Source organism: Uranotaenia lowii, chromosome 1 (assembly GCF_029784155.1).
Source record: "Uranotaenia lowii strain MFRU-FL chromosome 1, ASM2978415v1, whole genome shotgun sequence".
In the NCBI taxonomy this organism is placed as follows: Eukaryota; Metazoa; Arthropoda; class Insecta; order Diptera; family Culicidae; genus Uranotaenia; species Uranotaenia lowii.
In genome coordinates, this window is record NC_073691.1 from 42,622,876 (window position 1) to 42,647,177 (window position 24,302).

At 38.7% G+C, this 24,302-nt stretch overlaps 1 protein-coding gene and 1 long non-coding RNA gene across 4 annotated transcripts in view; one reads left to right on the plus strand and one right to left on the minus strand.

The window, feature by feature from the left end:
* Nucleotides 1-6,658: 6,658 nt before the first annotated feature.
* On the minus strand, nt 6,659-7,288 carry LOC129739192 (uncharacterized). Its single transcript, XR_008735765.1, has 3 exons — nt 7,049-7,288; nt 6,905-6,976; nt 6,659-6,846 (listed from the first exon to the last, which is right to left on the minus strand). It is a non-coding gene; the product is annotated as an uncharacterized LOC129739192 (long non-coding RNA).
* A 1,627-nt stretch (nt 7,289-8,915) lies between these two features.
* LOC129744719 (PH and SEC7 domain-containing protein) overlaps nt 8,916-24,302 on the plus strand; it is a 243,154-nt gene continuing 227,767 nt past the window's right edge. For 2 of the 3 annotated variants that reach the window (XM_055737435.1, XM_055737585.1), the window contains exons 1-2: nt 8,916-9,237; nt 13,115-14,656. In XM_055737435.1, the coding sequence (XP_055593410.1) occupies nt 14,519-14,656 (138 nt within the window). In that variant the 5' untranslated portion in view covers nt 8,916-9,237; nt 13,115-14,518. Of the gene's footprint in view, nt 9,238-12,923; nt 14,657-24,302 lie in introns of those variants that run through there. The other variant, XM_055737506.1, reaches the window with a different exon arrangement.

Below are 24,302 nucleotides of genomic sequence, written 5' to 3' on the forward strand. Positions count from 1 at the left end.
ATTCAAGATCTAAGTTTGCCAAGATGTCTCGAATTGGAACACCAGGTAGTTTACTTCGGGCCCTAAGGGTATCCAGTAGCCAAGCCCTCGATCGATCAAACCGTTCACACGTCCACACAACATGATCAATGTCGTGGTAGCCATCCCCACAAACACAAACATTGCTTGTAACTAGTTGTATACGAAACAAATGCGCGTCAAGCCGGCAGTGATTTGACATGAGCCGAGAAACCACGCGAATGAAATCGCGACTCATGTTAAAATGCTTAAACCATGCCTTCGTCGGAACCTTAGGGATAATCGTATGGAACCAACGTCCCTTTGTGCCATTATCCCAGCTAGACTGCCAAGCGTTAATCGCTAAAGTGCGAGGTATTGAAAAATATTCATTGTAAGTTATTATCCTCTCAAAAATTTCACCTTGTAACGCGCCCACCTTAGCCAATGAGTCCGCATTCTCATTGCCTTGAATAAGACAATTAGTGGTATGAATAAGGTTTAGCAATTGCTTCGATAGCTTTTACTTAGCTCGAAATCAATCAAAGCAAAAGTCCAAAGCATTTGCTTAGTTTGGTATGAATAAACATTTGCTTAGCGGATGTGTACTAAAGTCTTAGAACATAGCTTTTGCTTCGAAAAATAGAGCTATCCAACCAGCAGAATCTGAAGTTTTCTAAAGTAAAATGAAAGAAGACGATCAGAAAATTTAAAAGTACGGCTAAAGTAGCCTTGAAGTCGACGAAGCGGTTGGTGGGTGTAAGAACGACCGGAATTTTTTGGTAAATGCGTGCTCGTATGTTGATGTTTAAAGAAAAATGAAAACATATTCGAATATTGTCAAACAAAAAATTGCCTAACTTTAATATTTATCATAAGCTCTTCCACATGTATTCGGATCGGGATAATCCGATGTATAAAAAAATAGCAATAGGTGCGCATTTTAATTTAGATTTTTTTTTTTAAATCTTAGGATTATAACAAAATAATATAAAAATGATAGATCTGTATAATATTTTAAATTATTACAATTTATTTCTTACTTTGAGCCAATTGAGACTTCTTCCACTATAGCCGGATTTTTTTTTAATTTGAAATATTTACTAATTGGTTTGTTTAATTTTATCTTAGACGAATTATTTTATACAACGACAGGAATATGAAAAAAGTTGGGTTATCACTTCGAATTTTCTTTATCCATGTTGAAAATGCCTTTTTGAATTGTTTTGAAGTGAAATATTGCTAATTTGATAAATTCATGACGTTATTAAAGAATTTTTTATTGGAAAAGCCTGCTACCGAGCATGCTTAGAAAATAAAGCAATTGCTAGGAGATTTGTCGAGCAATTGCTTCAGATTTGAGCTTTATTCATACCAAACTAGCTTGTTCTAAAAGTAAAAGCTTCTGACTGAGAAAACAGCTGTCAAAAAAACTTTATTCATAACAACCGAAGCAATTGCTTTAAGCGACTGCTCGACTGCTCGATTTAGTTTAGCAAAAGCAATTACTAGGTTTTTTTCATACCACCCAATGAGACGGGATCCAAGCTAAGGTAATCCTGTACGAATTTTCGATCAAAGCGCCCAATATCCCTGAAATTTCCAGCAAAAAATGGGACGAGCGCTTCATCAGTTTCATCGATCGAATCGCCTCAACGGAGCTGAGACTATCCGAATAGATGAAATAGTGGTCTACGGGCAGTGTGCGAATGTGTTCCAAGCTACAATAAATTGCGGCTAATTCAGCAACGTAAACGGAGCATGGCTCTCGAAGCTTGAACGAAGCTTCAAAGCGCTCATTGTACACTGCGAAACCAGTCGCGCCGTCGATTCTGGAACCATCAGTAAAGAACATTTTTGTAGGGTCAATTTCACGTACTTTTGATGCAAAGATTGAAGGAATGACGTTGGGTCGGACGAGATCTGGTATTCCACGGATGTCAGCGGTCATGGACAGATCGAATTTTATTAAGGAACTACTGATCGGGTAGAAGTGACTCGTGTCCGAATTTAACAAAGAAGGGTTTATTTCTAACTGTCTAAAAGTTTTATAATTGTTTACATATTTTACATGCGGATTAATATTCATAAGCCTTTCCAAATTTTCTATCACCAAAGGATTCATAGTTACACTTCGAATTAGGAAACGTAGCGATAAATCGAAGAACCGATTTTTCAACGGCATTATTCCCGCCAGTACTTCGAGACACATCGTATGTGTTGATTGCATACAACCCATGGCAATACGCAAACAACGATACTGTATTCGTTCTAGTTTAATCAAATGGGTTTTCGCGGCGGACCCAAAGCAAAAGCTTCCGTATTCTATGACCGACAGTATCGTTGTTTGGTATAACCTGATGAGGTCCTGTGGATGAGCACCCCACCAGGTTCCAGTAATCGTTCGAAGAAAATGGATTCTCTTTTGGCATTTTTGTGTCAAGTACCTAATATGTTTTCCCCAGAGGCATTTAGAGTCGAACCAGACACCCAAATATTTAAAACTAAGAGATTGAGTTAGAGTTCTACCCATCATAAGGAGCTCTATTTGAGGAGGGGAATGCTTCCTTGAAAAAACTACTAACTCGGTTTTACTAGGCGAAAACTCGATGCCTAGATTCCTGGCCCAATGTGATAAATTATTTAGAGTTTCTTGTAACGGAGGTTTAATTTGAGTGCCTTTTTTACCTGTGATATGAACAACACAGTCATCCGCAAGCTGTCTTAGCGTGCAATTTTGTGCCATACAAGCATCGATCTCTCGGACATAAAAGTTGTATAGCAGGGGGCTTAAACACGAGCCTTGGGGTAGACCCATGTAACTAATTCGTTCAACTTTGGTTTCTCCATGACTAAAATGCATGATTTTTTCAGACAACAGGTTATAAAGAAAATTATTCAAAATTGGTGAAAGTCCGCAAGAGTTAAGTTGACTAGATAGCACTTCTATGGACACCGAATCGAATGCCCCTTTGATGTCCAGAAATACTGCCCCCATCTGCTCTTTTTGGGCAAACGCCAATTGAATGTCTGATGAAAGTAATGCTAGACAGTCGTTCGTACCCTTGCCTCTACGAAATCCATATTGTGTACTTGACAAGAGATTGTTTGATTCAACCCATTTATCCAGCCGAAAGAGAATCATTTTTTCGAGCAGTTTCCGGAGACACGAGAGCATTGCGATCGGCCTATACGAATTGTAATCAGAAACTGGTTTTCCCGGTTTTTGGATGGCGATAACTTTCACCTGTCTCCATTCATGCGGCACAATGTTCATCTCTAAACACTTATTGAATAAATTCAACAAGCGTTTTTTAGCGGTATCTGGCAGATTCTTCAACAAGTTGAATTTGATTCTGTCCAGTCCGGGAGCTGAATTGTTACATGACCAGAGCGCAAGTGAAAGTTCGACCATCGAGAATTGATCCTCCGTTTCGGAACTATTCTCTGTATCCCGATAGTTTTTCTGAGCTGGTACTGCGTCCGGACAGACCTTTTTCGCGAACTGTGTCAGCCAACGACTCGAGCTTTCTTCACTTTCGTTCGAAGGTGTGTAATTTCGCATGTTTCGAGCTGTTTTCCAAAGCGTGTGCAGAGACGTTTCTCGAGATAACCCATCCACGAATCGCCTCCAGTACCCACGTTTCTTGCCCCTGATCAAGTTCTTAAACTTGCGTTCCAAGGACAAGTAACGTTGGAACTTCTCTGGCAATCCAGTTCTGCGAAACTCAACAAACGCCTTGCACTTTTCTCCTCGCGCACGTGAGCAGTCTCCATCCCACCATGGAGTGGGAGGTCGTTTTTGTATCGTCGAATTGTCATTCCGTCTGACCTGTGCCCCGATTGCACAGTCCACAATTGTTCCGGACATAAAACTGTACTCTGCCTCCGGAGGCAGTTCTTCCGTTGAGTCGATGGCTTCAATGACACCTGATGCATACTTTTTCCAATCTATATTCTTTGTGAGGTCATAAGGAATATTGATCTCTTCAGGTGGACTACGACCACTGGTGATAGAAATATTGATAGGCAGATGATCGCTTCCCTGAGGGTCTTGGATTACCTTCCACGTACAATCCAAGCTCAGAGAGGAAGAAGCTAAAGAAAGGTCTAAAATACTATGCTGTGATTGGGATCCATTAATTCGAGTCACTTCCCCATTGTTTAAGACAGTCATGTTGAAGTCGTCGCACAGCTCATAAATAATGTTAGCACGATCATCATCACGTGAGCTACCCCAGCCCACGCCATGGGAATTGAAATCTCCCAGAACTAACCGGGGTTCTGGGAGAAGTGAAATAATATTCGCCAATTGGTTCCGGTTCACGCTTGAATTTGGCGGAATATATACCGAGGCTAGGCAAAGGTCTTGGCCTTTAATTCTAGCTTGGCAACTGACGACTTCAATACCCGGAGATGGTTGTAATGGAATACGATAGAAAGAGTGGCATTTCTTGATCCCCAAAAGAACACCACCCCCTCTTTGCCCATCTCGATCCAGGCGAATAATATTGTGGCTATGGAAGTTGAAATCAGTGTTTGGAGAGAGCCAAGTTTCGCATAAGGCGAACACATCACAATTCAAATTGTGTACCAATACTTTAGAGGAGTCTAATTTTGGTAAAATACTTCTGCAGTTCCATTGCAATACAGAAACAATTTCTCTTACCTCAGTGGACGAGTTATTCATCAAAAGAAATTGCTTCTGCGATGAGGGTCATAGTACAAGCTTTCTTTTTCAAGACTTCTCTCAAAAGAGGTACAAACATATTAATCATAGTCCTCCAACCTGCTGGTACACTGAAAAAGTCCAAGATGAACGAAACAATTTCCGAAAATTTCATCTTACCATCAGACGAAAAGCTGGGCAAACTGTTCGACGATGGATCAGATGCAGTTTCTCTGGGAATTGTTACATCCTTGTTAGTTACTGATGGTCCTGAATTCTGAAGGGAAGTCTGGGGTTTTGACTTCCTCGAAAGTGGGGGGAAGTCCTTCGGGGAGGGATTTAAACCCGGAGGTTTCTGAATAGGAGGGGTAGAATTACTATTCCCACTTTGAGGATTTTTAGTTTTATTAACTTTGCTGGCAGCTAATCTGGGTTGTGTGTTAGTTGTGCGTTTCCTTTTTGGAGCCTGTGAAACATTTTTTTTAACAAATGGCCCAGCTGATGTTCCTTCGCATGGATCCTCCCCTTCGGATTCATAGTCGCTTAGAAGGCCAAACTGGTTCTCTGAGACGATTGGCAAAGACTTCATCAGCATGTCTCTATATGATTTTTTAGAGCGAGTTTTCAAAGAAGTCTTGATTTTTTCCCGGCGCGATATGTACTTCGGACACGCCGAGAGAGCATGAGATTCCTCGCCTGTGCAATACAAACACTTGCTTACTGCTTGTATTTCACACGAAGCTTCCGCATGCTTCTCCCCGCACTTAGAGCAGCGTGCCTGATTGCAACAGTAAGCGGCCGTATGATCCAACTGCTTGCAATTCTGGCAGAACATGACCGAAGGCACATAAAGTCTCACAGGTAGACGAACCTTCCCGATCGCAACGTAATCAGGAAGTGCAGTGCCGGAAAAGGTAACGCGATAGGAGTTCGACAGGGAAAATGTTCGTTCTTCCCCCTCGCCTGATGCTGATTTCAACTGACGCGCGTCCAGCACCTTGACCGTGGGAAGACCAGGGTCTTTGAATCGGCCAACCCCGGAGTTCACAAGATCATCGACGGTCAAACCCTCTTCGGTTACCACTCCGTCGATTTCCACGTCACGAGCGGGAACGTATACGCGGTATTCGATCGTAAACTTCGGGTCACAAGCAATGGCATTTGCTTCCTTCAGGCTACCAACAACAATGCGCATCTTGTGCGGTCTCATCGGCTGGTAGCTGATTACGGAAGGGTAAGATCTGTCGAGGTCTCGGGCGATGGAAATCACATTAGGTGATTTCCCGTTCATTTTGGACCGGATATAAACTACCCAGGGCCCCGTCGATTCAGGTTGGTAAACCCGACGGCGAGGGGGCGGTTTAGGCAGCTCGTTAACTTCTTGAGGGGCTGGTGATGGTGGGGAGTTGCCAAACACAAAGGGAACTTGAGGGTAAGGGGTCTGTGGGAGGGGGGAAGGAGTATCTTCCGTGTCCGAGAGGTACATCGGTTGAATGATGATATTTTGGGAAGACTGTTGTTCCAAAAGATATTCTTCGGAGAGATCGTCCTCTCTAAAAGGAGGATGCATGCCTTCCTCGTCGCCGTCATCCGTTAGTCGGTTGCTTTCCGACATAACGGGCAAGAGTGGAGAGTCAAAACCTTTATAAAAAAAAACTCAAACAAAATTTTGTTTGAGAAAAAAGAATAAAAAAAACTAATATAAAATATAGTACACTGCAAAAATTCCACACATCAGCGCTATGTGTGAGCCTATATAGATTTTTGCAATGTGACTCACATATAAAAAAAATATGTCGGCATTTCATATCCAGGCGACACATAAAAATTACAAAGTTACACACATAAACATTATAAGTGTTCTACACCAGTTTGTAAACGCCCTAAAATAGGCAAGGATTTAGCGTATTCGGAATGGGATTCGGAAAGTTAAAAAATTTATCGATTTCGATTTTCAATCATGATTTTATTATTTTAAATTGTGTTTCACTGTAAAACATTTGGACTTACTGTTAAATCCGGTTTCTGGCCTCATGTTTAAAAAAAAAATATTTTTTTTGTATCCAAAATGAAACTTGTTGCTTCGAATTCCTTTCATTAATTAAAAATATTTGTTCTATCCTGGAACGAAAACGAAGAAATTGGGGACACCTCATTTTCTTCATCTGGTGTCGGATACCCTGTAAACGAATATAAATGTGAGGTAAAATCTGATGAACAAATTAGCAATGAACTTACCTTTACTGAGCCAGATTACAAATTAATCCATTCAATTGAGCTATCCGCCCGACAACGATCAACAATATGTATCTGTAGTAAAGAATGAAATGAACCAATAAAACATGTACACATTATTATTTCAAAAAATCGAATACTACTCACTTCATTTTTGTTTTTTGGGTCATTATCGGAAAGAGCACGCCAACTTTTCTAAGGGTAGCCATTTTGAGAATGTGAAAATTTTCAAAGCCGAAAACTATAGAATTTATGTGTCAACAACAAATGAATTTTATATTTCGGATATAAATCGTAAATGTGGCATATAAATATTATAGTATTTTAATACAATTTATGTGTAGAGCAATTTTAAAGACGTATGTGCAGGGAAATATACTTTTTAAGTGTCGAATTTTTGCAGTGTAGGAACAAAAGAAAAGGAAAATATAAATAAAAGATATAAATAAGACCAAAAAGAAAAAAAAACTTTTTTGGAAAAAAGTATAAAAACCAAAAAAAAAATATTTCGAGCCACCCTAGTTGGTCGAACCACTCTAACACAACTGGTTTCGAACGAACAACGTGGTTTCCTATCGGTCTATTATGACGATTGACCTTGCTGGCTGGCAATCGTATACAACAGCGGGGCCTTTTGTTTTCGGCTGATGATGGTCTTCTGCGATGCCGCGCACAAAACTTTATCACTTTCGGGTATATCTGATAACAGAGTGCCCTAACGGAACACACATCCGGATGATCAGGGCAAAATTCTTCACACACTATGCTATTTACGGAACACTAGCAGGAGCAACGAAACACTACCGCTTGTGGCGAGTGATGTGGAACGAATCTACACAAAATTGAAGTACGACAAAATTAACCTTCTTTGATTTTAACTTATGTGGAATTTTCTTTCATCAGTGCTTTTTTTAAATTCAAAGCTTCGAAGTTTCATTAAAAAAAATAACAAGTTTGAATTTGATTATCTCAAAAAACAAGGATGCAAACAGGGGGCCTTTTTAATTTCGGAAAACATTTAATTTAGAAAATTTGGCACCTCTGCTTATATGAGATACACTACACGCTGACGAAAAGAGGTTGAATATTGGGTGGTTTGAAACACTTGTCGAATAACTAACAGGGAGCATAGCAATTTGCGAAATTATTGATTGTTTTAATTTCAATATTCAATGCAGTTGAAATCCGAAGTTTTCGCGCTGGTGATTGGTAACCTTGCCAACCAACGACGTTGAAAAATTCATCAAACACCTCGGCAATCGGCAACCCTTTCTTTTGTTTGGTTCCGACACGAGAAGGTATTTTTTGTAGATGTCTGGTCAACATGCGATGTCGTCAGTGATATCGCCTTCGCTGATGTTGACGAAAACTCCGGTTTGGAAGTTCAGCGACAATATTGACGTAATTCGTGATTAAAGTCAACATCCGTTAGAAAAGTTTGATTTGTAACTTGCGGAATTTGTGAGAAATATCTTTGACAAAAAAAATTTAACTGCGACTATTACCGCAGAAGTGATAAACTCAGCCGAAAGAAACTCTCCCGTATATTTGAAACGCCTTAAAAAAATCTGATGATTTAACAAAAATTAAATTCGAATGACCTCAGTGTTGGGTTCCTTTGAAAACTGTTCTTATCTCGGCAACTGCTAATCTGATTTTTTGAAGTTATTATGAATAATGATATTGAATTGCTTGTAGGCTTAGATTTTCTACTGCCAAACATAAATTATTTGTCAAACAATTTGTTGAACTTAACGAGTGGAACAAAAATGTGTTAAAAAAATATTTTTTTAATGTTAATTAATTTAATGTCCTTTAACAAATCTTTTTCAAATCTTCATCCCGAATTCAGTTCATAAAGGACTGACTGGCACCACTTCTTGCACTCACACACTCACATGGAAAAGAGAAATTTCCCGTTATGCACGCACATTCCAAACTCCGTGTTTTTCGGTTCCGGAGCGAGCGAATTGCGGTTTTCGATGGCGATATTGCGGCGAGTTTGAGACCCAACTTTTTTTTTGTTATTCTCGCGAGCCATCGTTGTGGATTGTGGAGTGCGTAGACGACGGTTTTTTTTGCTTCATTCAGGGAAAATCTGAAGTGTTAAGTTCGTGCGGTGTTCGTTCATGTTTTCTCTGTGCGACCATTTGGAAGTGTGCATCGTGCAGCAGCAGCAGTGTCATTGAGAAGAAGTGTTTGAACAGAAACGTCGTCGTCGGACAAAATTGTGTAGTTTAGTGGAATGTGTTAAGTTGGTAGCCGTTCGATTTGGTGCTACTGGACTAAGGAAATCAGTTCGGTGTGTGTGAAGGATCAATTGAAACACGGTGAAGGTAAGTTTTCCAATTGAGTCTTCATTTTGAGATTGGAAAAGGTGTCGTCTAGTTGGGAAAAAAGGAACCTCCTTGATAAAGTTTTTACTTACACATACGCAACACCGGAGCACTCTTCGCCGATGCAAGGTCAATCGGTGTGGGGTCGTTCTCTCCGGCATCATTTGAGTGACCTGGGAACCATATTTTCTGCTCCTGGAAAATGTTCTCTCTGTGTGCGAGCCCAAAAACACTCTCTTTCACTCTCATTTCTGCCAGCAATCATCTCCCCAAGGCAGGGTGGCCAATTTGATCGAATGTCAAGAAGCTAAATTTCTACCATGTTCAGGAAGAATTTTCTGTTCTGCTTGGTCTTTCGTCGCTTTGATATGTGCTGCCTTGGAAGTTTCGGTGAAGTCGCCGAATTAGCTCTGCATATCCGATTGTACCTGAGCAAGCAAAACAGTATTTATCATCATTTGACAGCCTCGACGTATACTGGTACCTGTTTTATTTTGTTATGCAGTTGGTTAATTCAAAGAAGGAATTTTACGAATTGAATACATCTGTGTACACCGTTAACCTCGCGGAGGTCATACTGTATTCGTGTTGACCTCTCGGAGGTCAACTACCGTACTCGCTGAAATGATCAAAATTACTACAAATATCATTTTGATGGTTCGAGGTCATCTTCAAGGTGTGGTCTGATCAAAAAAGCAGGTGTAGTTTTATCTTTGTTGTTTCATTAACGAATTCCGACTCATTTTGCTGGAGAAGAATACCACGTCTTCGGGCGTGTCTTCCGCGCCAATCCATGACGAGTAGCGTGGCAAAGCCACATGTTCGACCCTATGGTGGTACTTTAAGTAACATCCATGACTAGTAAAAGGATTTTCTTTCAACTGTGGCAGTATCGGTGGAACTCAGGAAGCAAAGGTCGCTTTTGTCATAGCATCATGAAGGAAGTGTCTCTACAACCATGGTTCTTCAAAACGGAGCTTTCAAGGAGGCAAATTGTTATACTCTCTAAACTGATAAGCAATCACTCTCGATTGCCAGCACACCTTCATCGTAACCGCATAATTGTAAGTGCAAACTGTAGCTGTGGAGCAACTAATGCCAATCCGGATCACTATTTGTTCAGCTGTCCCAATTTTGGACAGATGAGATGGCCTATTTGGAAAATTCTGCTGGAAAAACGAATCGCACCTGATCTACAGTTGATGTTAAAAACCAAAAATTTAAATATGTTTAGAAATATTGCTGATTTTTTCATTAATTGTAATATAGACATGTAATTTACAATTTACCTTTTAACACTTGGGCTTGTATTAGAGGTTAAGCCATTTGTAGAATAAAAAAAAAAAAGGATTTTCTTCATGTTTTCTTTCCACTCCTTTCTGAGCTGTTCCACAGCTGCTATCAGTTGATCATGGAGATCTCTCTGGGTGCTTTTATAACAACCCTCGCGCTGCAACGCTTCAATCTTTGCTTCCAACGCCGCTTATCAGAATCCTCGGTTGGCCCTAGTCGTGGCCTCATCAAAACATGGACCAATTTTTTTCAGACCAATTCAAAGCAGTCGCTCCGGAATCGAAGTTCCATTGATTTTCACCGGGCTACTGAAACACGCTGAAAGATGCATGTTTCCTAGTCTTGGATTTCCAGTTCCATCCTTGTTCAAAACGATTAAACTTGTAGCATTTGATGTTGATTTCCGAGATTGCTTCGATCGTACGACCTTTTGGTTTAAGGCTTCCGATGATTTCTTGGTTCAATGACCTTCCAAATGGATCCTGAAGCTTAAACATCTAAGATGATTCCACTTTTCCACATCCATAGTTTGTTAAACAGCATTTTCGATTGTAGTTAAGCGAGGCCTTTGGAAGGTTATCAGATCGGTAACACGGAAGATTGTTGAACCGAGACCCGGATGAAGGTCTTCGAACTGGGAGCCACTCAAAGGTTGTTGAACTGGAGCCATTGTGAAGGTCGTTGGAAATCATTTGAAGGTGGCCTAGGTGGGAAGTCCTACGGAAGGTAGTTGGACTGGTGTCACAAATAGTTTACGGGCGGGAGGTCATCGGACCGGTGCTATGATAGTTCGTCGAGCCGGAGTCATAGGAAGGAGTCAAATCCCGGTCTCCTGTGTAGTTAAGAAATCTTAAAATGATGAAACCAACCTACCTACCTAAGGGTCCGGCGTCAATTGACCGATGCATAGGGCTGAGATGAAAGATCTCCACTGTTGGCGAACCGAAGCCAGCGTCTTCACTTGCTGCCAGCCAAGGTTCTCGTCAGCTGCGCGGATTTCAGCGGCTAGACTACGCCGCCACGAGCTTCGGGGCCTGCCTCTTCTTCCAAGCCCATCTGGATTCCAGTCAAGCGCCTTTCTGCAAACCTCGGTTTAATCTCTTCGCAGCGTGTGCCCAATCCATCTCCACTCACGTTCCCGAATCTCGATTTCTAGCGCCCTTTGATGACACCGGCGATGTAGTTCCATGTTTTAGATCCAGTTGCCAGGCCACCAAGCGCGGATGATGTTCCGCAGGCAGCAATTCACAAAATCTTTCAGTTTTCGCGTCGTCACCGCATATGTGTTCCAAGTTTCGCACCCGTACAACAATACGGATTTACCGTTTGAGTTGAAGATTCAGATTTTAGTTAGTAGAGAGAATCGAAACGCAAACGCAAATCGGGCTTTTCTGTTCTGGGTTTCGATGTCTTTCTTTGTACCACCATCAGGCGTAACCTGGCTACCAAGGTACTGGAAGCACTCCACTTTCTCAATCTGTTGTTCAGCTACCACGAAATTGGAACAATTTACTGTGTTGATTTCCATCGACTTGGTCTTTCTTACATTGATTTTGAAACCTGCTGCCTTTGAGCTCTCGGTGAGGTCGTCGAATTTACTCTTCATGTCTTGGTGTCTTTGGGCGAGCAAAACAATATCGTCTGCCAGGTCAAGGTCGTTCAGTTGCTCCATTGTGGAAGTATTCTACGGCAACCCTTGGTTCGGTCTACAGTCAATCGATTCAGTCAAGATCCATTACGATGAGAAAGAGTATCGGTCTCACTCCAGTAGCTACCAGGCTTAGATCAGACAAGACACAGTCGTGCAGGACCTTACACGAAAATGCCTCATACTGTGCTTCGATGAGATGGACTAGTTTCTCCGGGACTCCTCGACGCCTTAGAGCCGTCCAAATGTTTTCGTGGTTCAGTCGGTCAAATGCTTTTTCCAAATCAACAACACCAGCAGAAGAGAGTTCTGGAATTCGTTGATTTGTTCCAGTATGATTCGTAGCGTTGTGATGTGGCCCACACATGATCGTCCGGATCGGAATGCAGCTTGTTACCATCGGAGTGTAGCGTTGATTTTCTCCTGGATCCTGTTCGAGATATCACTTTGCAGAGTAGTTTGAGGGTTGTACAGGTCAATGATACCAAAGACCCACAAAACTGGACACACTGTGCCGTCGCTCACCTGATGAGAGAGGAAAGCCGAGAACCCTTTTCCACTTCTCTCTGGGTGTCGTGTAACTCATTTTTACAATGGGCCAAAACAACTGGATTTTCGCTGCGTATACGAGAGAGCCACCCGGACGGACGGAATTCGTTCGATTCGATTCGAAATGGTCGGATCGGACAGAATCGAGGGGATCGACCGTACTCAACTGGACCGGAGTCACTCATTCGCTGTTGGTCTCGGTAGCCGTGTCGCCGCGTTCGCGTGAAGAAAAACTTAACACCGTTCCGTGGGGAAGCAAAAAACTACTTACTTTATAATTACCCATTACCCGTTTAGAGATTTCGTTTTTTGTGTTTCGCAGACTTAAGATTTAAAAGTTAAATTTATAAACTAAAAGTGCAATTTTGTTACTCTTTTTTTTTGCAGTGGGTGAGCCAGAAAGTGTGTCCATTTCGGCCGGACGGAAACCACCCAGATTTCACCCATACCAAGTGTGGGGTGCAGATTTCTAGAGACTTTCAAGGGGTCCCTCGTTTGCGCGTGTGGTGAAGCGTAAACTTCCGGAAACCACCATCCACTTCCTGGATATTTTTCGGTTCGGTTCCTGGGAATGGAGAACCACGACGTCCCTTTGTAGTGATGCAGTTCCATCATCCATCATGGCCATCGTCTAAATTACTGTATCAGTGGATGGTGCGCGGCGTACCATTCGCTTCTTGAAGGACCGAACGAACAGACGAACGGCGAAACCAAAAAGGAATACGAGAAAAATAGGAATTTTCGGGTGAATAACAAGTAAAAAACGACAACAACAACAACAACTGGATATTACAAAAACAAAAATAACAACAACCACATCCAGCCAAAGCTGGCCCCGTTCCGTCGTGAGTGGTGGTTCGTTTGCTTGAACTTCCACGGATAGGTACCCGTGGGTTAGTCTCTTTCTGAGACTGTGTGAGTGTGCCTGATTCCCCGAGAGAGTGCGTCCAATCCACCAGGTTAGTTGTGGCCATCAGCAAATGTCGAAAGGCAGAAAAACACGGGAGTAATACGGGAGTTTTCTAGCTGTTCCAAAAGGTCTGACATCCTATGTCGTTCCGTAAAGTCGTCGCGGAAGAACAACGGTGGACCACGGCTAGAGGACCGAAAAATTGAATCAGAAAAATCCGTAGTGTGTAAGGAAAATTGAGTCATGTCAAGTGGGGCCGAAATCCAAGTGCAGAAGAAAGTCGTAAAAGTTAAACGGATGAGCACGATGATGTTTTGAGGAGGGCAAGGTCAGCAGGGGGAAGAGAAGAAATCAAAAACCTGCTTCGAACCGGGACGAAGCAAATTCTTTTTTTTTTGTCGGTCAGTCAATCCGAAAACAAGCGGATAAAATTCCAGTTTCTGGGGCCCAGAAGTCATTGCTTGCCAAATTTAACAAGAAGAGAAGCGAAAAAGGTATAAAAAAGTGGTTTATAGCTTCCAGAAATTGAAGTTTTTGCGATACATCCCTCTGCTTTGTGTGTCTCTGTGTGCGCGAAATTGTCGAAAAATCATAAAATAGTGAGTGTGTTCATTGATGTTATAATACTTCACGAGAATCGCAAATTTGGGTTTTCTTGGGGTCAATTCTTTGCATGGAAAAAGGAAAAAGGCGGTGCCCTATTGGTTGTCGAAACCTTCGCTTTGTACCCTCTGAGAAGTGTGCTTTTTTGCTCGGAAATCTATATGTAGCATCCCACCCGGAGGAATAGCATAGAAGTAGCTATCGGATAGCTTGTGTGTGGCAGCACCCGGAAAATATTTACTAGCAAGTAGAGTGAACCGACCGCGCCTCACCTCGAAATGGCCGAGGAGGAATTGATGGTGGTGCTGCGGAAGAGCGAGGATGCAACGTTTGGATTTTCGCTGCTGCGAACCGAAGGCTTTCCGCACGTCATCTACGACATCGTCGAGAATTCGCCGGCCGCCGAAAGTGGAGAGGTAAGTTTTTCCTTCATTCAATCTACCACTACCGACTTTCTATTACAAGGGTACTTAACTATGAAAATTGGTATCGTAACAGCAATCTAGCAGAAGTAGTAGAGCCACCAGAGTGTAGTTTCCAAACGTCGGTTTCGATCAATGTTTGAAATGTACTCATTCAAAGGCACATTGCGTTGTGCTGCAACTTGCAACTTTCAAGCGAGCAGCAGAGCAGATGTGGTGATCTGGTTTTTTGATGAGTGGGATGATGATGGAAGTCGACGTCGTCGTCGGCAAAGACGATGGCGACGATTCAAAGTCAGTCAGTCGCTTCTAACTCCATACTCCGAGCGTCGTGGGTTGGTTGCACAATTTTGGCCTTACTTGGAGATGATTTCCGAAGGCGAACGGAAAGTGGACGAACCGTGTGTGGAACACGCTGCTTCAGATTCGGTTACAAAATTTCCTTTTTTGCCAAATGATTCTCATCAATTGGCTGCAACAAGTCTTATTCGATCCGGATCATGGTTCTTTGTGGCGGCTATGTGGACATTTCTCTAGTCATTAATTTTCAATATTTTTTGGACCAACCATCTGATCCATAGCTTTGGGTCAAAAATTTAAATTTTAGATCTGAAATCTAAACATTAATTTTAATTCTGTAATCTGACCTTGATTTCTTTGCTTCAATTCTACATGTTTTTTCATTTATCTTAAATTCTTTTTCAAAAAAATCTTGGAAGATTTTTTATCTGAAACTGTTTTTAAAAAAGTTCATTTCAAATCGCAATTTCTCCGCAAGTGTCCACTTTAAGCCGCAGAACGATTATGTTTATTTATTTACATGGTTCTTCGTCTCACGACATCATCTGATGAACAATATTTCTCCAATTCCCTCGGTCCATCGCAACCGTTCTCCAACTTATCGGGCATCTCATATTCGCCAGATCACGCTCCCTCCACGCGGTCTAACCAACTCGCTCATTGCGCCCCTGCTCGTCTCGTTCCTACCGGATTCGCAGCGAACACCTGTTTTGCAGGACGAATCTCCGGCATTCTCGCAAAATGTCCTTCTTAATGCTGGGTTCGCCATAGATGGTTCTTAAGACTCGTCGCTCGAGTGTGCGCAGGTCCTCATTGAGGATTATCCACGTCTCGTGTCCATAGAAGACAGCCGGTCTAATGAGCAGAATCAGTTCGTTGAGAGACACCACCTGAATTTTATCTATTTTTAACGACTTTAACTTAAGTCCTAGTACTTTTTGTTGGAAATAATAAATCCATCAGGAAAGTTTAGAAGAGAAGTTGAAGAAATTGAAAAAAACTTTTTATTTGGAAAATGTCGAAAAAATTACTGATTGTACAGGGCTTGTGATATAGCTCAGTTGGCAAGTCTGTTGTCTCCTGAGCCGCTGTCCGCGAGTTCGAGCCCAAGAGTAAACATCGAACACAGTTTAATAACGATCCGCCAAATGCAACGTTGATAAAGGAAGGGAATATTTTAGGCTTGCCAGATGCTTCAAAAAAAAAAGCGGGACATTTCACGACAAAAAAGCGGGACACCGCCGAAAAAAGCGGGACATTAAAAAAAATCTTAGAAAGTACACTAAGGTTTGGGAGATATATTTCAAGTACTACATGTAAACGGCGGATTTGATATCGCGTAAAAATCTTTTGTGTGATAACAAATATAGATATGTCAAATTTGTTTTAAAGGTTTGAAAACTCAAGAAAATTTCCATCAATTCTTTTTACATTGGACAATTAAGTTGAATAAGGTAGAGTATGGCAATTTACCTAAGATTCTGTCGAAAAAAAGATCTAAAAATCAGTTGGGGGCAACTTAAATATTATTTTCTTCATACCAAAATTAATAACATTGCATTGGTTGAACGTGCTCCAAGAACGCTTAACTCTGAAAAATGTATGCTTATTTTGAGATTTTTTTTTGTGTTGCTTTGTTTATTTAAAAAATAAGACGTATTGGAGAAATTTTTTGCTTAGAACCAATAAATTTAAATTTGATTTTTTCCAGTGTAAGTCAGTGAATTTTGCAAAAAATTTCCATGAAAAAAAGCGGGACATTTTGAAGGAAAAGCGGGACGGTGGGACATTCAACAAAAAAGCGGGACATGTCCCGCTCCAGAAAAACTGGAAAATTTTGAATTTTACACTTAACTCATGTTCTAAAAAATTAAACTCAAAACTTAGAGCTTATCAAAAATGATTAAATTTGAAAATTTAGTCCAGTTGTTACGGATAAATAACAGGTAGAAATAAGAAATTTTTCCGTTTGGATTTTTTGCGGTCTTGAATACTCCTGTTGAGCTTGCATCTCCTTTTTTGTTTGAATGTCTTAGAAAAAAAATCCGATCATGAACCATCAACACATAAATGTTATTACAAGTTTTACATTTCATTAAAATAGTGTTAAAAATTGTTACTCTAATTAAGAATCAATATCTGCATATGGAGTCAAGTAAATAGTTCGTCGTTTACTTAAGAGAAAATTGTCAAAGGTTAGCTTATATGTATTCATTACAGCAAAAAAGTGATGCCAAATCAACATTGGACTACTTTCAAATATGAAAAATTCCACGATAAAGTAGGTTCAGTATCAGGTTTTTCTGAAAAAAATCTTTGATAAAACGGTTCACCATGAAAAAGTACTTTAATAAATGCGCGTTTAGTAACGTTGAGTTTTGAATGCTTAAATTTATGTTTGAATTCAAATTTTTGAACTTTCCCTTCAGTGAACTTTTTTACACATATTTGTTTCCGGTATAAAATATAAAGTAAGGAAACATTTTCAGATATCATATTATGGGGAAAGCATTCCAAATTTCGGTATCATTGTGCATGTATGGATCATATCAACGAGAAACACATTAAGCGATTTCTTGAGTAAATTCAATTTTGTTTGTTACTGGAATTAATTTATTTGCGATTGTTTTGAATCGTTAAATGTTCATTATTTGAAATGTGCCATTTTAATACAACAAATTTTACTTTCATAACTTAAAAAAAAAACAAAAAACTTCTGATGGGTCGCAGTGCTCGTGAACAGACGTGTTTTCGTTTGTTTTTTCGGTGTATTTTAGATTTTTTTAAATTATTTGTCCGAAAATCAACTGAAAATGATTTAAACGGAAATAAGTGTCATTAGTTTAGTATTCTTCGTTTAAAAAGTGTGTTTTACGATACTGAAATCATTAAAGTGCATTTGTTCAAGTTCCAGTTTCCGAGCTGCTTCAAAGATAACCCATCACAATGGACTGGATAAGAGCAATCCAATAGAGATTCACAAGATAAATCAATTATTTATCTCTTTTTCTATTGAATATACAAAGCATTTAAATAAATATTAATTATTATTGAGCCGTAAATTTGAAATACACAACTCTTTATTTTCTTCCTCACTTGAAGAAATATTTCACTCCAATAATTTAATTTCATGAGAACTTGGGTACGCAATTTTTAGCAAAAAGCGATACCTTTCAGAGTTCTAATTTCTAATTCAAGAGATACATTTCCAAAATATATTTGCGTCGTAAACCAACTAAGAAGTGTTGAGCTATTGATGGAAATAATCAAACGAGACAGATTATTCTCTCGTTTACTTGTGCTGAAGGATATACATTTGGTAGGATTTCTGAGACAAATTGTATTGCTGGGAGGGATGAGAGACTGAGGGGGTTAAATGAGTTTGATTTTGTAAGCATGTTTTTGAAAATGTGACGGAATGAATCAATCTAACAAATGAAGGGGTTTGAATACGAATCCAAAGGTAGATTAAAATTAATTTTTTTGAATAAAAAATAAAAAAAGGAACTTAAGTATAAATTACACCACCATTTTTTTTTATAGAAATTTAGTTTTGAATCCAGAAAGATCAAAGTATTTTAAATATATAACTTTATACGAATGATGTTTGAATAATGTATTGAAAAAAATATCTCAGATGAATTCGAGGAAGTTTGAAAAATTAATTTTAAAAATTAAGAATTAAGAGAATCAAGGATAGATTGTAGGGTTTCTGCATTTAAATAAAAAAATAAATGAACAAAAATGAAGCTTTCTCCATCTTCGTCTTTTTCCGGTGAACTTTTTCTACTATATCTGGTACTAAATTCGAAAAATTAATTAGTAGAAATTAAAAATCTTTAAGTAAACTTTTATTTTTGTATTTAATCTTCTGTTGAAAAATTTCCATTTACAGATCACCCTCCAACAGAAAAATAAAGATATTTTTGGACATATTATTTGTTTAACTGGTTTGGTATAGATGAAGTTATAGTTATGTTTCGATTATCTGTTAACAATAATTAAATTTAGATTTCTTCAATCCATATTTAGGGTTAAAAAATTGTTATGAAGTCTTAACAAAAATCGAACTGGTTATCAAAATCACTGTTATGGATAAGAATAATTGTAAACGTTGAAAAGCAGCAACAAATCAATAAAAAAGTATCCATACAATTTGAAATGTGTATTTAGGTTAATGCCTAATCACTTGTTTCAGGCATAAAATAGCTTTTAATGTTTAGAAAAAAAAATCAGTTACAAATATATACCTAGTTGATTTTTATTAGAAAGATCATTCATATACATTCATATATATTTTCAAATGCAATATGCAATAACTTCTGATGAAACGGATCTCGTAAATGTAGATTCTATCATCACATAATATTTAAAGATCTTCAACATATTTTAATAGCGAATTCAAAAAAGATATAAATTTTAAAATAACCTTTTTTTCTAAAGTATCAAGATTGTTAAATGACTTTAAACGAAAGAGGCAAGGTAGTTCGACATAGAGAGATAATTAAACTAAATAGAGATTTTCGTGACTAATTTACTGATTCCAGCGCACAGTGGTCCAGAAATGAAATTTAACGGGAAACAATTATTAGCGTGTTCCCCTTAAATTCGATGCATTTGATGTCTTAGACAACCTTTAACAACAACTGAAGGCGATCATCATCAACATTTGAGGGTGGTTCATAAGATTTCTGGTATCCGAAAATTATATTCTAGCTGTGATAAAATAGAGGCCTACATCATTCAACAATATTGTAAAACATAAGAATTCATGAAACTTTGTCGAAGACACCAACACCAATATCTATCTCTTGAACTGAAAGTTTAATGACAACTTGTTTTCATGTATCTGAATGTATCTGGGTGGTCCTATAAAAATCAGTTTTTCCATGTTCATGTCTTTGTGTTTAAAAATGACTCTTTTAGAGCTCCAATAATTCCAAATGGAGTAAGTCGAAAATTTTTAATCGTTGATTGTATTTGAAAGTTCGTGTTACAATCTTCACAATATAAAAAAAGCAGGAGATATGGTTTTTTATATATGCGTTGATTCGTTGAATGAAATTTACTAAAAATTGTCAAAATCTCCATGAAAATAGAGAGAATTTGTACATTTGGCCTTCAAGAACTACTGAACCGATTGATGTGAAATTCGACATGGAGTAGTTTTTTGAATGAAGAATGGTATCTGTGGAGTTTTGAGTTTGTAGGAGAGAGGGCTCCCATACAAAATAATCGTAAAATACGATGAAAGCGGCAAAATTCAATCAATTGACTAGTGAATCTCATCAAATGATGAGAAAATGCTTACATTTACATGTCCAGATAGTTTTAGTACAAAAAGGCCTCGTCCCTTCGAAGAAAAGGGGTCCAAATCCAATATAAAGAAAACATGAGAAAAGCATTAGAGGGGGTCGCGCAGTTGGACCGTAATTGATAGCTCAAGCTCACAAAACAATAAGTTTCAGATGGGAAATTATTTATTTTTTCTTATATTATTACAGCTTTGATAAATTTCTGTAAATTACTTAACCCTTTCCTTCCCATGGTAGCACAGGTGATCCACAACTTTGCACAGCTCGCATTTGAACTGGACGCTTTGGATCAACACCATTTTTTCACCGAATGTGTAGATATGAGTGAAGAAACATTGCACGAAATTTGAAGAAATTCGGTTCGTTAGGTTTTGCTTGGCAGATCAAAAGCTGCAAAAAATTCGGATTTTTTTCGAATTTAAATCAAGTCGTCATTTGTTGTTCAATAACTTGACAAGTTGTTAAAATTTCCCTCAAATAAAAATACTGACGTGCAGAAGGTTGCATATGCAAGCAGAATCAATTGATGGTTTACTTAGATTTCAACTAAAACATATAAATTTTTGAGTAAGTAAAGTGGATCACTGGTGATACACTGGGAACAAAACGTACTTTTCTTCTTGTGAAGCTTCTCATCAATACTCATGAAAATCACTTCAGGATAGTTATTTCATCTTCTTAAATGACCACATGTCTCCAAATATTTGTAAAAGTTCGAGATTTTCTCGAAAAACGGCATGTTTTGATTTCCTTGCAAAAAGTGTCATGGCGGCCATTGTTCAAGGCAAGAATGAAAATTTCAAATATTTCAATAAATAGACTTTCGAGGGATGCGTACACCAAAGAAGATTTTTATCAAAAAGGATCATTTTAGTTTGTGATCAATGAAGTGATGAAATTCCATGTTTTTATGCAATTATTTCCTTTTTTTTTTATTTGCACACTATGTGTTGTTATCTTCCCAATGGAGCACATATGATCCACCTCAAAACCCAAATTAATCAAATGGATCATTAAAGTAGGCTTAAATTATGCATCTTTTGTTCTAGAACTTCAGCTGAAAATCAATATTTCTATTTTTAAAACGTGAAAAACCTCGTGGGAAGGAAAGGGTTAAGAAAGGCCCCAATTCTAAATGGTTTCAAAATTTGTTCATTTTCTCATTTTGGTTGGTGTTCTTGTTGATCTCGAAACTGGTTTTCTTCTTGTTAAGATATGCATATGCGTAAAATTGAAGCCGGTCACAGTGAAGTTTTTAAAATATGAAATCTTAAAAACAAATCCTAGATATCATAGCATTTTAAATCGTCCTTAACACCAGGACCACATTGAGCTGTACTTAGAAGCATAACTCACATTTGGGTTATGCTCCTAAGTACAGCTCACTCGCCACGAGTGAAAAAAAAATTGGCTCTTATTTGGTCCACAATGTGTTAAATGGGTTATGTTTTTTGGCCTTTAGTGAAAAATTGATAATGAAATCGCAAAATTAAAAAAAGCTTTTGTGATTAAATTCTTTTAGTTCATGAGAAAATCAAAAATAAAACAAAACTATCAGTAACTTTTTCGCTTAGTTTTAAGTTTTTATTTATTTCGAAAAATTTTCTTCTGAACTCAAAATCCTAAAAGTGGAACATTCTGAAACTTTTAAGAAGTGTTTCAGAATATTAAAATGATTTAAGTAAGAATTGAACTTCTTTCCCGTGTCTCAAAACCCTTCAAAATGCTCTACAAAGCTTATTCAACTTAAAACTTTGACGCACAAAAGTTTGCGTGGTTCACAGTATTGCCATAATTATTTACCTTCGATATTTTTTTTAATTTTCACTTTTTCATAAAAAATGTGTTTCTGCTATGCTTTGAAGTCAAATTTTCCTCTTGTAAAGTAAGAAAAAGTTCCCTGTTCTGAGCTGTAGAGAATGTTGTAGAGAATAGTTGAAAGTAATGCCATAAAAATTGAACATGCTTCATGGATTTTAGTTTTTCAACTTTTCCATGATCTCTAGTGAACCCCATCTAAGATTGGAGGACCATCCGTCATAGTCGTCGTTACGGTCGCCATTACATAATTCAGTCAACCGGGGACCGACGACTTTCAGCAGCAGCAACCTGACCACATTAGAAGGTAACATCACCGAAGCGTCTCACATGGAACGACGACATTTTCCACTTTGATGCACTTGTCATAGTGACCGACGACGACCGGTGACGACTGACGGACGAGGAGCCGCCATCAGTAGAGTTGTTGTTGCTTCGGGTTTTATTTTTCCTCCGCAATCACTCGAGACTCGAGACAAATTTCTATCTCCGACCGAACTAGTTCAACTTTCTACCCCGCAAGCTGTCTGTCGGTGCAACAAACAACACCAAAACCACAAAACCATCGAACGTTTCGTTCGAAGACGGAAGGTTTTCGGAACCGTAACCGGGTGGCAGCTAAATCGAGTTTTAATGTGAGGTTGTAAAGTAATAAGAGATTTGCGGGAATGTTTTCAGATGATTAAATCTTGATGAGAAATAAAAACACTATTCATTTACAAGAAAAACATACCCATCATGTCGTAGTTTTTACCACGACTAAGTATGAACAAAAACACGAAGATCGCAACTTGTGAGCTACATTTCAATGCCAATGAAAAGTGTCGTTCCATCTTCTTTAAAACTGTTTTTCCTAGGTGAAACTTTTGTTTTGTCTCATCACTTCTCAACTATGTCGATTACCTTCTTTTGAATCGCTTGATGTTCCCCATTCACCTTCGTGTGTTTCGTTCGTATTTGGATTTTGGCTGAATTGATCATTGATAAACGAGGTACTGGTAAGTTTTTTTTGGGATGGATTCCAACGAATTGTTTGACCCTGTCAACAGTTTGCAGAAAGTTGGTTTAGTTGAAGTTTGTTAAAACGAAATGGCACCACATATGGAAGAGTCCATCAATGTTTATAAATTGCCGGTAAAATAGTCTACCCGATGTTTTTCAACAATGTTACTGTAGACTAAGTCGATTTGGAGTCATTTTTGAATTTCTCAAAGACTGGGGTCTAGAAAACTCCGTTTCGGAAGTCAAAAATCCATAATTTTTTGCAGAATTTTTAAGTATGTTTGTACGGAAAAATTGCATATTTCGTTCTGAAACATTCTGAACATCATTTTTCTTTCTTCTTTCGAACCGAGCCTGTTTGTTGATTTTCAATACAAAATATATATTCAATTCAAGCAGCTATAAAAAGGTTAACAATAAAGTTTAAAAAAAGGGTTAATTAGGGACCCTCAATGAATTCTTGAAATCTTTAATTTTGCATTATTACTTTTTTATGAACGCACCCTGAAGCCCAGGAAAAAAACTCCCTAATCAGCTGGGTTGCCAGGTGCCCAGATTTGTCTGTAAAACCAAGACTTTTGACCCTTCTTCCAGATATTGGTCAGACACAGATTTTGCCCAGATTTTTACTAAGAGTGCCCAGATTTTACAGACTTTCAAAATTGAGTGATGAAATCAATATTCGTGTATCGAATTTGATCCGTAAGTGCCAGATTAGACTGAAATCTCGCTTGTATCCATAGGTATTTGACGTATTTGACTAATTATCATTAAACCCCCATTTTTTTTAATGTTATGTTACGTGGTAGGAAACAGTGTTTGTTGTATAGTTCTCAACTTGAAAATAACCCACAGCAAAACACCCTCCCCCCCCTCCCCGCCCCGCTCACACGCATAACCTCTTGTTTAGTGTCAAATTTGTGATCTTCCTTATGCACAGACACTCCCAGACTTTTTTTCAAAATTGCCCAGATTTTTTATCCTCAACACCTGGCATCCCTGCTAATCAGTCTTGAAGTGTCAATTTGACACTCCTCGCTTAAACTAGCTATATCCAAGGTTATCAGATCACAAGGTTCTCCGACTTTATCAGGAAGTAGGCGAGGAGAGCGCGGTGAGGTTCAGTGAGTTTGTTTGTAAACATCGGTGAATTTGTTCGAGCCAAGGTTTTTTGAAACACGAGGTTCTCTGAATTTAACAGTTAG